At 39.3% G+C, this 12,689-nt stretch overlaps 1 protein-coding gene across 4 annotated transcripts in view; it reads right to left on the reverse strand.

Annotated features, from left to right (window-relative positions):
- EDNRA (endothelin receptor type A) overlaps nt 1-12,689 on the reverse strand; it is a 37,630-nt gene that overhangs the window by 6,351 nt on the left and 18,590 nt on the right. For all 4 annotated transcript variants that reach the window (XM_025204319.1, XM_006023715.3, XM_025204320.1 and 1 more), the window contains exons 3-4: nt 11,975-12,102; nt 5,081-5,279 (exon numbers count right to left, since the gene is read on the reverse strand). In XM_025204319.1, the coding sequence (XP_025060104.1) occupies nt 5,081-5,279; nt 11,975-12,102 (327 nt within the window). The remainder of the gene's footprint in view (nt 1-5,080; nt 5,280-11,974; nt 12,103-12,689) is intronic.

The raw sequence follows: 12,689 nt of genomic DNA on the forward strand, positions 1-12,689 counted from the left end.
AAATATGACTGAACAGCTGATAGTATTTTTTCTGAGCCTTCTGACAGAGAATCTCTTTAAAGCACCATCAAGCTATTTCTTAGGGAATGGGTTAAATTTATCTAGTTCCTACAACTTGTTTGTCATCACTTTTTCTTAATTAACATCTGAAATGTATTATTAGAATTAGCAGTAATCCCATATTATAGCCTCCCTAGCTGTATGGGTAATCTTGCCCCTTCTGATTAAGTCAAATAATTATAAATCATTTTTTTACAGTGGATTCTGTCCACCATATTATGTCCTGAACTACCAGGCTACTTCACTAACATGGAAACAGGGAGATGACTTTATACGGACAAAATAGGGACTTGGCAGCGGCATTGACATTCTGCTTACCATGGTGATAATTTGTCTGCACCTTTGTTGCAATCCGTTTTGGGCTAGAAGCAACTTCTTGTGGAAGTACGTGCTGTGCATTTATGCCCAGTCATGACAATCATAACTCAACTCCTACCATACGAATTACTTGCCAAATTGAAATAAGCATCAGTTTGACTCCTAACAATAACACAACCACTAAGCTGTGTATTAAACCTCTGTGATAGCAAGTCTTGATAAGAGCCTTTCTCAACAGAAGTCATTTACCTTTTAAAGCTCCTGTAAACTGTTTTGGATTCCAACTGGGCAGGTTCAAAATGTCTTGTTAGTATAATCAGCCTCTGCTATCAGTAGAAAGATTACTAGTAAGTTTGCTTATGTGCTAGGCAGATAGAAGCCACTTAATGTGTGCTGGTCTGGAAAATGTGAAGCTTAAGACTGGCCACTTCCAATGGATTCAGCTGTGTGGTTAGTTTTAAACCTTTGCCTGGAATGAATACTATGCAACTTTTTCATGACAGGAAATTAGGGCCATCAAAAGTTTACTTTTATTTTCCTATATAATTTTCAAATACTTGAAGCAGTGTAGGGAGACTATTACGTTTGATAAAACCTTACAAAGTGTATTCCTCTGATGGCAGCTCTAATTACGAATTTGAGGAAATATTATATTCTTTTTCCATATTTAAAGATTCACTTTTATGCTTAGCCAAAACTGTGTGTTGAAATATGACAGTCTTGAATGCTTCCTGTTTCTAGGTTATTAGTCACAGAGATAGATGCAAGTAAAGGGGATCCTGCTTTCGCATAATCTTTTCCCTAGCTTGTTTATTCCTTGCGGATGTCATTTTACTTGTAACATCACAGTTCCCATACCAAAATGTCATAATATTATAACTGAGGATTTTGTGACTCCCAACTGCTGAACAGAGAGGTCAGAGGTCTAAATCTGTTTATGTATAAAAACTGAACAGCAATAAATGTCTGAAGATGAAAAAAAAATGAAGCAGATTGATTTCTGTTAATTTTTCGGCCCTTTCATCTATAGAACTATTAGTTACATGAGAACCCTTGAGTTTCTGAGAAACAGTTTTATCCCTGGATAGGTAGAAGTACAGGAAAAATGAATGCTTGCAGGTCTTATTCTGCATCTTTTCCTCACGTTGATGGGCACATCTCAATACTCCCATTGAAGCCCAGGGGCAAGTTAGTGAGATAAAACTACTCAGTGTAAGATTGTTCAGAATCGGGCTCATAGGGAATTCTCCTCTAGACTGATTTCAGCTTTTAAGTAGGGTGAAGCCCAGGGTACCTGGGCTCAATTAGAAGGCTCCAGCAGCCAGAATGTAATTTTGTTCAATTTAAATCAGCTTTAGAGAACAAAAACATCTGTGTGCCTATTGAGTTCCTACAGTTATAAGACTCCTTCCTTCTGAGTTCAGAGACCTCCAGAATTGAGACCTGGGAAGGTAGTGCTGGCAAGGAAGAGTAAAGGGAATAATATCCTGGAGGAAGTCACAGAGAGCAACAGGAAGTTGCAGAAGGGGTTTCATCAGAGTTCCCTTACAGCAGCTCCCCCAATAGGTAAATTGAACTGGCATATAATCATGGTATCTTGGCCATATGCCCACCCCAGGTGACTTGCTCATTAACTTTTTTACCCTCTTCTTCTCCTCCCCATCATAACGTGGAGGAGGGGTTGCAAGTATATGCACAGCTGCATTTCCTTTTGGACAGAATTTCCACTGCTGGGGTTCCAGACTGTTTTTCTGTCAGAAGAAACCCAGAGGAGAAACAATATTTTAAAATATTTTTGCTGCCTAGATTGTGCTGGTGGAGAGTGCCCATTGGCACCCTAGCTTGCAGAGAAGCGGGAGCTGTATGTACATGCAGACAGAATTATCTCCCTTAGGATAAGATGTTCTTCCAGCTCAGATTTGAAGCCTGTTAGTAGGATAGTGTTGGGGCATCTGCAAGCTATGATCCCTGGTGTACATGTTCTATACCTAAAAAGAATACTTCCATTTCTATAGTGGCAATCCAACAGCTTTCATAAGCACTGCATGTCTAAAATAAAGGAATTTAAATAAGCAAAACAACAACAACAAAATAGCCTTAACCAGGGCCAGGGCTCTGACCAACTTGTTGATTCTGCATGGAGGACTGACATTTGGAAATTTCCAAGTTATAAAACCTACACGAACGTCTGTAAATGATTAATTATGGAATCTGAGTTTCACCAAGCTTACATCAAAGTACAAAACTGGGTTGATTTAAGAGAGAAAGGCATCCTTTTGTTTTCCTTGCAAGTCCACATGGAACTAGTTTGCTACAGGAAATGTGCATTTAAAACACATTTCCTAATGCACTAAGCCTCCTGGGATTCACATCTCAGCCCAAATCTTCCAAAAGACGACTTTAAAGATGAATGTCCCCTACTACTAGACAGTCTTATAGCCCTCCCAAAATGCAGTGACCGTGTGTTACAGTGGTTCTGATAGTGGACACTATAGTTAGAGTTGAGAAGCACTTTTCATTTTAATCTACTGTTTTCACTCACTTGCTAAATATTACAACATTATTCTTTTCAACTGATACTTCCCATACTTGTCTCAGCTTGAAATTTTACACAATTTCATTTTTTTTGGAAAATCAAACCACAGTTGTTCTTGGAGCTTTTGGGTTCCGTGAGTACGTAAAATGTTCCTTTTTGTTTGTTTGTTTTGTTTTTGTTTAAAAATCTAGACTTTTGTGTTTGGATAGTGCAACAAAAACGGAACAAAAATAATGAAATGTGCCATGACCAAGGTCCTTCCCAAGAAAGAACTTAGCTTTAGAAGGGGTGAAGAACACTTACTCTTTCTCATGGGGAAAAGGGAGTGAATTGAGTCGATCCTGTGTTGGGGAAGGAGAGGCCATTAAACTTCACTTAAGAGGAAGGGAACCAGGATACTATTTTTGCTGAGTACACTTTTAAATTACGATGACTGCATGTTCTACATTATATTTGCTCCTCATACCTACAAGTTATGGACAGTTTTGTTCTATCCCCACCAGTAGGAGAGCACCATACCCAAGCAGGAACAGTTATTTTTCTCTTGCCCTTGTTCCCCCTCCCAAACTAGGACCTATATAAGTGCCAAATTTGGCATTGGCTTATACTCCATGTATTCCAAGTGAAGTTGCTGAGGCTGCATTTCTGCCAAAAGGGACAGTCAAAACTAAACACAGTTGATTGCTAAACACTTCCAATGTACCTGTTAAACCCTCACCCACACAGAGTTCGGACCCCATAAAGGGAAAAGTGCCAGAGACTCCATTAAGTCCTAAAAGTTTTACTCCTTGGAGATTTTGTGATGACTAATGGTGAGGAAAATAATAGCTCCAATAGTATCAGAAGAGGCAGAATGCTTCCAACTCAATGTTACATATATGTCTTGGCATTTAGTGTCTTACACGTAAAACAATATATTACTGTAGGTTTTGTATTTTGCATGAAACATGATGCTATGAAGTATACAGAATACTTCATACGATTACTACTATTATTTTTTAATACAGCGGTGTGCATGCCACTTTGAGGAGAAGTTGGCTTGCTAACACAGACCCAATAAGAGATTTCTTGATAAATACCACAGCTTTGCAAATGTTAACCTCTGTGAGAAGACAGGGTAGATGAATGATCATAAGGTATACACAATAGGCTATACCATGGCTTGTTCTTGTCCTGATCCATACAATGACTAGAGCTGGCTGACCGCATGGAGAGTAGATGGTTACCATATTTATTTATATACCACATGCACCTTTTCCCCAAAAACTCAGCCCTCCAAAATTGGGGTGCATGCCTGAAGTGGGGAAGCTGATTTTCTTCACCAGAACTTCACTGCGTGGAGGCACAGAAGCACAAAGACATGGTGCTACCAGATGGCTAGCAGTTTCTCTCTCCTGCCAGCACACAAGAGGAGGGGAGGGGGCAACAGACCCAGTCCAGTGCTAAACCTTTCACAGCCTCTCTCAGCTTGAATTCAAGTTTGGTAAGTTTTATTTCTGTAACAAGGATATGGGTGATATGTCATACAATAGTGGGTACCACCTTGGTACTATATATCTTCAATCTCTTTATTATGGGACAAATCTTGCTAAAATGTGGCACAAATTTGAGTGGTTGTAAAGGGGTTAACACGGATTCTCCCTCCTGCTTACTGGAAGCCATTCTGTAGATTGTCTTCACGAAAAAGCCAGCTCTAGTTATGACTCTGGAAAAAATCCACACCCCCGCTTTTGTCTTCCCCAAAAAAGGTGTGCATCTTATTTGGTATTTGGTGAGGTATGAGAAAATGAAAAGCTAAAGGCACATTGCCTTCTACGCCTGGAAGCCTCAAGGAACATTATACCTTCTATAAGCACTGGGCTTCCAGTGGACCTGTTACATTGATAGGCCTGTGCAGTGCACCCCAGCAATTCAGGGCTGAATTGTAAAACCATAACAGAGCCTCTACAAAAAATAAACTTTGGCTAGCAAAGAAATGAGTATAGTTGCAAGTCACAGTTACCATACTAGTAAGTTAAAATGAAGTTTCCTATTCCAACCACCCCACTGGAAACTTTAAATAAAGTTTTGTTTAATTCTAAAAACGTAAGATCCTTCAAATGTCTATGTTTTATACACTGGTGACTGCAAAAAAAGAAGGAAGACTGTTGATAAATATATACGTACCACCATAAACGGGCTTGTAGCATTGAGCATGCAGGTAGTGTGGCGTTCATTCCTGTATCTGAAAGTTACCATGACAAAACCAATTGCTTCTGGAATAGCCAGTATAAAGGAGAGAATCCAAATGGAGAAAATTTCAATAGCAGTGATCATAGGGATTCCAATTCCCTGTACACGACTCCAGGAAGCAACTGCCCTGTACCTAAAATAGAAAAGCACTGGGTTTCAGTGACCAATTTTCTCAATTAAAATTCAGAACTTCGGTGCAGGCTTAACATATCAGGAATGGACCTACATTTCTTAAACTCCCTCAGGTGACATTTGCCCAGTGCCAGCGTGGGGTCTGTTACCTGTTTGAGTGAAGGTCTAGTCAGCCAGGAGAGCTTTAGCCCTGAGAAGACAGAGCATGTATGCAAGTGTTTGCATAGGAAGGCAAATAAATCTGTAGGCATCAAATAAATGATTTCTACTACGGGGTGGTCAGTTTCCCTAAAATCCTGAAAAAAATATCACTCATGAAAATGCACTTGTCCTGTTTAGGGGTGTAGGCTGTAGCTGTGTTGGTCTAAGGCCATAGGCAGACAAGGAACCTTGTCTGCCTTGTCCTGTTTACCATTTCAAGTGCCATTTGTCATCTATTTTACAGCAGGTGTGTCAAAAGATACAGACCACAGCTGTATCATCTGGCCCCTGGTACTGCCCATGTGCCTTTGAATGAACCACAGGCAGTGAGTGGGTAGGGTGTGCTAGATGGCCCTGTGCGATGCCCAGGGAGCAATGGCGCAGTCGCCACATGCAACACAACCTCAGAGTGACTGTGTGTAGCTCTGGGACTGTGCTGCATGTGGTGGGGGCTTTTGGGCCTTGTGGCACAGCCCAGCAGCAACAAGAGCAGGATGGGAATGTGGGGCCAGCCTGTCAGTTCAGTCTGGCCTGCAGAGCAGCTCCACACCACTCATCTGGCCCATGCGACCAGATGCATATGTTTTACAGGCTGACATATATTATATGGTAATTTCTAGACAGGCCTCAGAATACAAATACTAAAGGACTGTCAATCCAGTCTCAGCATCTACATCACTGTTGCTATGAGAAATTTAAGTACACGGGTGAGAAAGATTTTATCTGAAAATAAAATCCACGCTAAAAACAGCACACTGTTTCTAAAATGCTAAAATCAAATGGTTACTTTTAAGTTGAAGCTATTCATATGAGGTTACTCCTATCCAACAACAGCTTCAATAAATGTGCATCTAGCCTATGAAACAGTTCAGCAAAGGCAGTATGATCTCATAAGCAGGCCTCCAGTATTTGTTCCTATAATAATATCAAGGGTTTACTGTGGCCTGATGGGTTTATTTGTGTCATTAATGCACATCCACTTTGAAAACCGTTTATACTTAATTTGTTTGTTTACTTCCTTAAAAAATGTACTAAGTCACCATCTGGAATTACTGTACTGTTTTCATTTATGGGTATCCCATGTCATCCACTACAGAATTATTTTTTTTGAATTTGGAAAACCAAGGAGATAGCCAGGAAAGGCTATTCATCTGCTTACAAAATGTTAATATACAATATGAAGGTGGGCCCAATGAAACAGTTAAAATACTAAAGGGATGTGTGGTAATTTTAGTGCCTGGGGAAAGGTTCCAAGTCCAACTCCCAACAATGCATTGGTGGACTTGTGAATTAAGTTCTGTGAAGCAAGGGTGTCTGGTAAGAAGATTGAACCCATGGATGCAGAAATGAATCTATTAAAAATATGCAGCAGCATGACCATAAGATTACAGATAGAATAGATGTGGAAGGTGGCAGGGCCAATATCTTAGCACTTAATAGATTAGAATTCTTCCCTTTGGTACATATAGCACTATTATACAACACAGTTGCAAACCAAAACTTATAACAGTGGAGTTGCAAGGTTAGGGAAAAGCTCTTTCCTAATAGTAAATATTTTAAAGGAAATATTAGTATAAATGAAAGGTCTATTAAAACATCCAAATTCCAATTTAGACTTGAAGGCAAAACCTAACAATTACTTTTAAATGTATTCTTATATTTATAGAATGCCTATGTAGTGGATGACAAGAGTTCATTTGCTAAAGAAGAGAACAATGAAATTGTTCAGCAAAAAAAAAAGCTTGGATGGCGCATGACACTAGTTTGGTATACGTTTTTTGGTAAATGAGCTACCTCGGGGTATCTCTGTCAGTGCTGTATTGTGCTATGCAGACATACGAATAGAACCTGATCTCCTGTGTATTAATGGCCACCCTTTGGGAGGCAAATCTTAGACTCAATTTTTCCATTTTTAAACCAGTCTACATGTGCCGAACTCCTGTTCTGTTATAGGTATAGACCAGTTTTGTGTGCCGAACTTCTGTTCTGTTCTGGGTATAGACCCGGTTCTGATCACTTTTACTGGTAAAAGTGTAATGTCTGTACCTGGCCTTAGAACTTTTAATTTTGTCTCCCAAACTATAAAGTTTCTAGGCTAGAAATATCATATTTCCATTGTGTTTAGGGTTGGTCATTTTGTTTGTTTTCTCTTGAGTTAGTGGCAAGCCAAAAGCATGTACAACTTTTTAAGCCTAAGGTATTTACATCTTTTTTTACCTCTAATCCTTTTTTCCCCAAAAGAATTTACCTCCAAGAACTTACATTTAGCTTAGCTTTGTCCTGTTAGGTTGTAGGCTGGTTTCCAATCACTTATACTGGTAAAACTGTAATGTTTGTACCTGGCCTAACAAATGCTGCAAATGTTAACTATTGAATTAATCACTGCAACAACCCTAGAATATACTGTGGTTAAGTTTCATATGTACTGTTGTTCCCATTTTACAGATAGAAAGGCAAAAAGAGAAAGATTATGAGCCAATCCAGGACAAAGAGGTGTCATTGTTAGAATTGGAATTAGAAAAATTAAAGTCTCTTGCTCTCAGTCCTGTGCTGCCCCTCCTCTTCCACAAAGTACAGTATTGCAGAAAGGTAAAATAAAACTTTACACATACAGGATGAGATCCGTATGTTTGCCTCACATCTAACAACCATCAGATTGCCTGGGACATAAGAAATAGTAAAGCTCAGGGGGGGAAATCTCCTTCCTCTTAGTCACAGTCAGACTCAGTTAAGAAAAGATTCAGACTGTAGTCATCACCATGATCTAGAGTTTAAAAATGCCTGACAGGCATATAAAAAAAATGTGTTTTCTTTGAAGGGTGAATGGCTGGTGTGGTATTGCCTGATAGCCTCTGAAAATCAGCTCTATACATGAACAGTAGAGCTCCCTCTGGGCATGTACTGTTAAATTTTAGTGTGCAATCCAAAACCATTTTGTATATAAGGAGCATAAGTAATGAATAAGGTTTTACAGTAGAGAGAGGATGTAGTTAAACGCAGGGACAAATCTTTGCAGAAAGGAACGAACATTTAGTTCCTGAATTAAAGAAAGCAAAAGACAGTTACAAAAGCAATTGTGACCAAAGCTATGGAATGCTGGATTTTACTGACTCAGCATATGTCTACACTGGTGACAGCACTATAGTGTAAAGATATCTGAGCTCAATTTAAATGTTTTAGCTTGGGTACCAAAGCACTCTAGCCATTATAGCACAGAAGTCCTAATAGGTTAATTTATGTTAAGTAGCCCCATACTAACATAATGCTTCTGGAACCCAAAGCAGCTTCTCTAAACCTAGCTCTGGTATCTCTACCTTACTCTGCAGTCTGAATGTAGACAGACCATGAGATTGTGTGGTGCGGATGCTGGGAAAGCAGTGGCAGTGTGCATACCTACACGTGCATTAACGTGCGGTGGTTATTGCACATTAGTACCGGCCCACACCTTTTAAGTGATGTTAATATGCAGTAGACTAATTCTACTGCGCACTAGCGCAATACCATGGATTTTGCTGTGATGTGCTAATGCACAGCAGAATTAGTCTACTGCATATTTAGCATCCCTTGTAGATGCGCCCAGTGGTTGCTGTTTTTGTGCTATTTTTGTGCCTCCTCCTCCTAAGTTGGTGCCCAGGGATGGGGCTCCAGTTGCCCCACCTCTCTTCCCAAACTCCAGTTATGCAACAACCAATTTGGGGGCTTTACTTCTAAACCAAAGTTATGTTATTAATGACCAAGTAAAACTTTTCCACATACTTTATTGCACAGTCCTCTATGAAAGCAGTTGTTAAAGTGGCAACACCCTGTCTGGACTTCCCTTGCCAGAAAGATTTTTACTGGACGTTGCCTCAGTGTGCAGACTTTTTTCCTCTGGCATGATTCTCAGGTTGTTTTATATTTTAATAAGCTCTTGAAGTAACAAAGACAATTTTTTTCTTACCTACAGAATGTAACTCTAGTACTGGTTTTGCTTATTTTTAGTGCTCATTTGGTCATGTTTGACTGGAAAACAGTCATTTAATTTTTCTATGTGGTTTCAAGACTTCTAAAATTCTTCTTACTGCTAACACTAGTCTGGAAGCTCAGAACACACAGCTAATGATTCAGTTTTGTGTATAGATTATGGATCTGAATGACAGAAAATGGCATTTGAGCATGTTTATAAATTTTACCAAAAAGTTTTTGTGCTCCTTGCAAAAAAAAGAGATTAATTTGGTTATGATAGTTGGAGTTTTTACTATAAACCTATTTTGTTTGTTCTTGGGTTTTTTTTATCAAGGTTTAGTGCAAAATACCACCAAGTTTAATACACAAATTGTGTAAAAATATATGAAATGATGCTGTGTTAATGAAATGATACCAAGTTGAAAGCAGCAATCCCCAAAATGATGCTGATTTAGTTGGTATGAAAAACAAGATGGGCTGTTTAAAAATTTACGTGTTCCAGAATGAAGATTGATAATTTGCTAATGTCTCTAACTGAAACGCATCTAAAACATTGATTTATTAACTGATGTTTCTTTAATTGCATCCACAGTAAAAAACTTGAAATGTATGGTGCTTTCTGCAAGTATTGGGTCTAAGCCCTGAAAACCTATCTTCAAAAATCATGTGGGAATATTATTTGCCTTGGCTTAAAACTCTTGTTTGAAGAAGAAACATCAATTTGTGAGACTGTGTTCTGAAAAACAGTTCCTGTACTAACAACATATGTAAAATTTATGGCTTTATGGGATAAATTCTGACCATTGCAATCCCAGTAGATGCAACTGTTTTCTTGTGTATATTGCTTTAAATTGGTAGTAACGCCACTGAAATTGATTACCACTTATAGAACACTCCTTACAAACATTCATTGATGGATACTGCAACACTCACGTGCCATTTCTAGTGAAGTATAAAATTTATGTAGGAAGAATCTGTTTCATCTAGTTAGGCCTTAATACTTAACTTCTTCTCCGATGTTATATGCTTTGCTGAAAATATATTATTTAGTACTTGCCACTACTGTAGTAAATATTTGCAGAGAACATATGTGAAGAAATAGATACCAGTCAAGATTTCAGAGGGCACATCTACACATTCATTAATGCACCTTTGCTACTGTACATTAAGTTTAGTACCTCTGTGCACTTTTACGTGTGCTCCATAGGTGGAGGGAGGCAGGGCTTTAATTAGACTGGCTCCAAGAGCCACTCTAAATAAAGCACCCCCGTGTCTCATGTATCAGCATCCCTGCACTTAAAAATGGTGGCAGGAGCGCTTGAACTAAAGCTCGTTCAATGAGCCTTAGTTCAAGTGACCCCACCACCATTTTTTAAAACAGGGACATTAATACATGAGATGCAGGAGGGTCCCGGAGCACGGTAATTGCCATGGTTGAGACTTCCAGCACGTCAGAGCAGCCTTTGTGCTCATGTATAGGCGCCTTCTAATATGAGGTACTACATAAAGGCTCATTAGCCTGCACTAATGCATAGTAGCAAAGGTGAATGGGTTTTTTTTTGTGACACTCAGTGTTCAGTAGACTAATTGTACTACACATAGGCACAGTTTTTGCCATGACATGCTAATGTGTAGTAAAATAGGCTACTGCATGTTATGGTGTCTCATGTAGATGCACCCAGTATCAGTTATATTAGTACTAGGAAACTAATATGAAATTAGGAACTGAACCAAAGACCCTGGCCAAGTTTACACGGTATGCTGACTGTGCAGTAGCTCATTACTGCTGCACAGTAGTGTCACATGGCATGAAGCATGATGTGACACTACTGCACAGTCAGCATCACCAAAAAACCATTTTTGGGGTGCTATTGTGCAGTAATGCCAGTTAGTGCCCAGTCATTTGGTACTTGAGTGTACAAGTACTAAGTGACTGTGCAGTAACAACTGCGCAGTAAGCATCTTGTGTAGACACAGCCACTGAAGCCAGCATCTAATGTTAGCAATCTAAAAAAGCAGGCCTGATTTTGCAAGGATGCTGCAGTTCATGGGAACTCAAATGTCATATATAGGTGGCTCAATATTCATTGATTGTACATCTAAAAGTCAGGGCCTTTTTTGTTTGGGTGTTTAAACATGAATCTAAGTTCCTGACTTTAGGCATTTCTCAGTTTTGAAAATTTTAGTCTAAATGATTTGTCTGTGGCCACAAAAGAAGAAGGAGTAAGTAAGGACTAGAAAACATGGGTTCTTTACCTATACTCCTGTGACACTATCCTGTGTTTAGGACAATATTCCACATTGCTTTGTCCCTGCCCAGAATCAAAAGCTATTTGGCACTTTTGGTAGGAGACAAAATGGATTTTTGTTGGTACAATTAAAAAAAAGCATCCTATATGCATAGCAGAAGTAAGTCTTAGATTATGAATAAGAAAAGTTGTTAAGCATCTGGTTGTAGCTCCTAATAAAACCACACCATTCGGTGCTGGCAGTTTCAGAACACACACAAGTGAAAGATCTGAAAGAACAAATGGATAAATTATACCTTACCTGTCCACACTCAGGGCACAGAGATTGAGAACTGTGATTCCCACAGATGCCTTCTGTATAAAGGGGAGGAATTTGCAAAGAAATAATCCAAAATCGGAGTTCTCAAATGGCCACCCTTGAGCAAGAAGCTAAGAAAAAACATACAATAATCAGAAACATTGAATGGTGATATAGGCAGTGAATATGTAACAGATTACAACATGTCTTGTCTTCAGATTCTGCCCTAACAGCCCTGAATTCTTCATGTTTCAGTATGTCATTAGGTAATGAATGAAACTGGGAGGTAACCAGCTGGTGCAGAAGCATGGAGGGATTAAAGGGGACTGTTTGAACATAAGCAGTGGGGTGGATTAACTGAACAGTGAGGTAGTAACTGTTGTATTATTAAAGGATCCTTTCCTAAAATATTTCAGCTACTCTTACTGCATGCAGAAAATCAAATTCACCCATGCTATAAATGGGTGCAGTTCCAGCGTGTCCACCAAAAGCCTAACACTCAAGACATGGTTCAGAATGGTACCAGAGTCTCATGCCTCATGCAAGCAGCCTTGTGTCATTATCAAGGTCTGCTGGACTCAGAAATGCAGAGAAAATCACTGCATACATAATCTGTTCCACACGGTATTTTAAGAGACTGGCACCCTGCATGTGGGCCATGGCAGGGGGTGATAGGCAGCTGTATGTGAAGGTATGCCTGAGGGGGCAGGAGTCTGGG

This window comes from Alligator sinensis, unplaced genomic scaffold, assembly GCF_000455745.1.
Source record: "Alligator sinensis unplaced genomic scaffold, ASM45574v1 scaffold169_2, whole genome shotgun sequence".
Classification (NCBI taxonomy): Eukaryota; Metazoa; Chordata; order Crocodylia; family Alligatoridae; genus Alligator; species Alligator sinensis.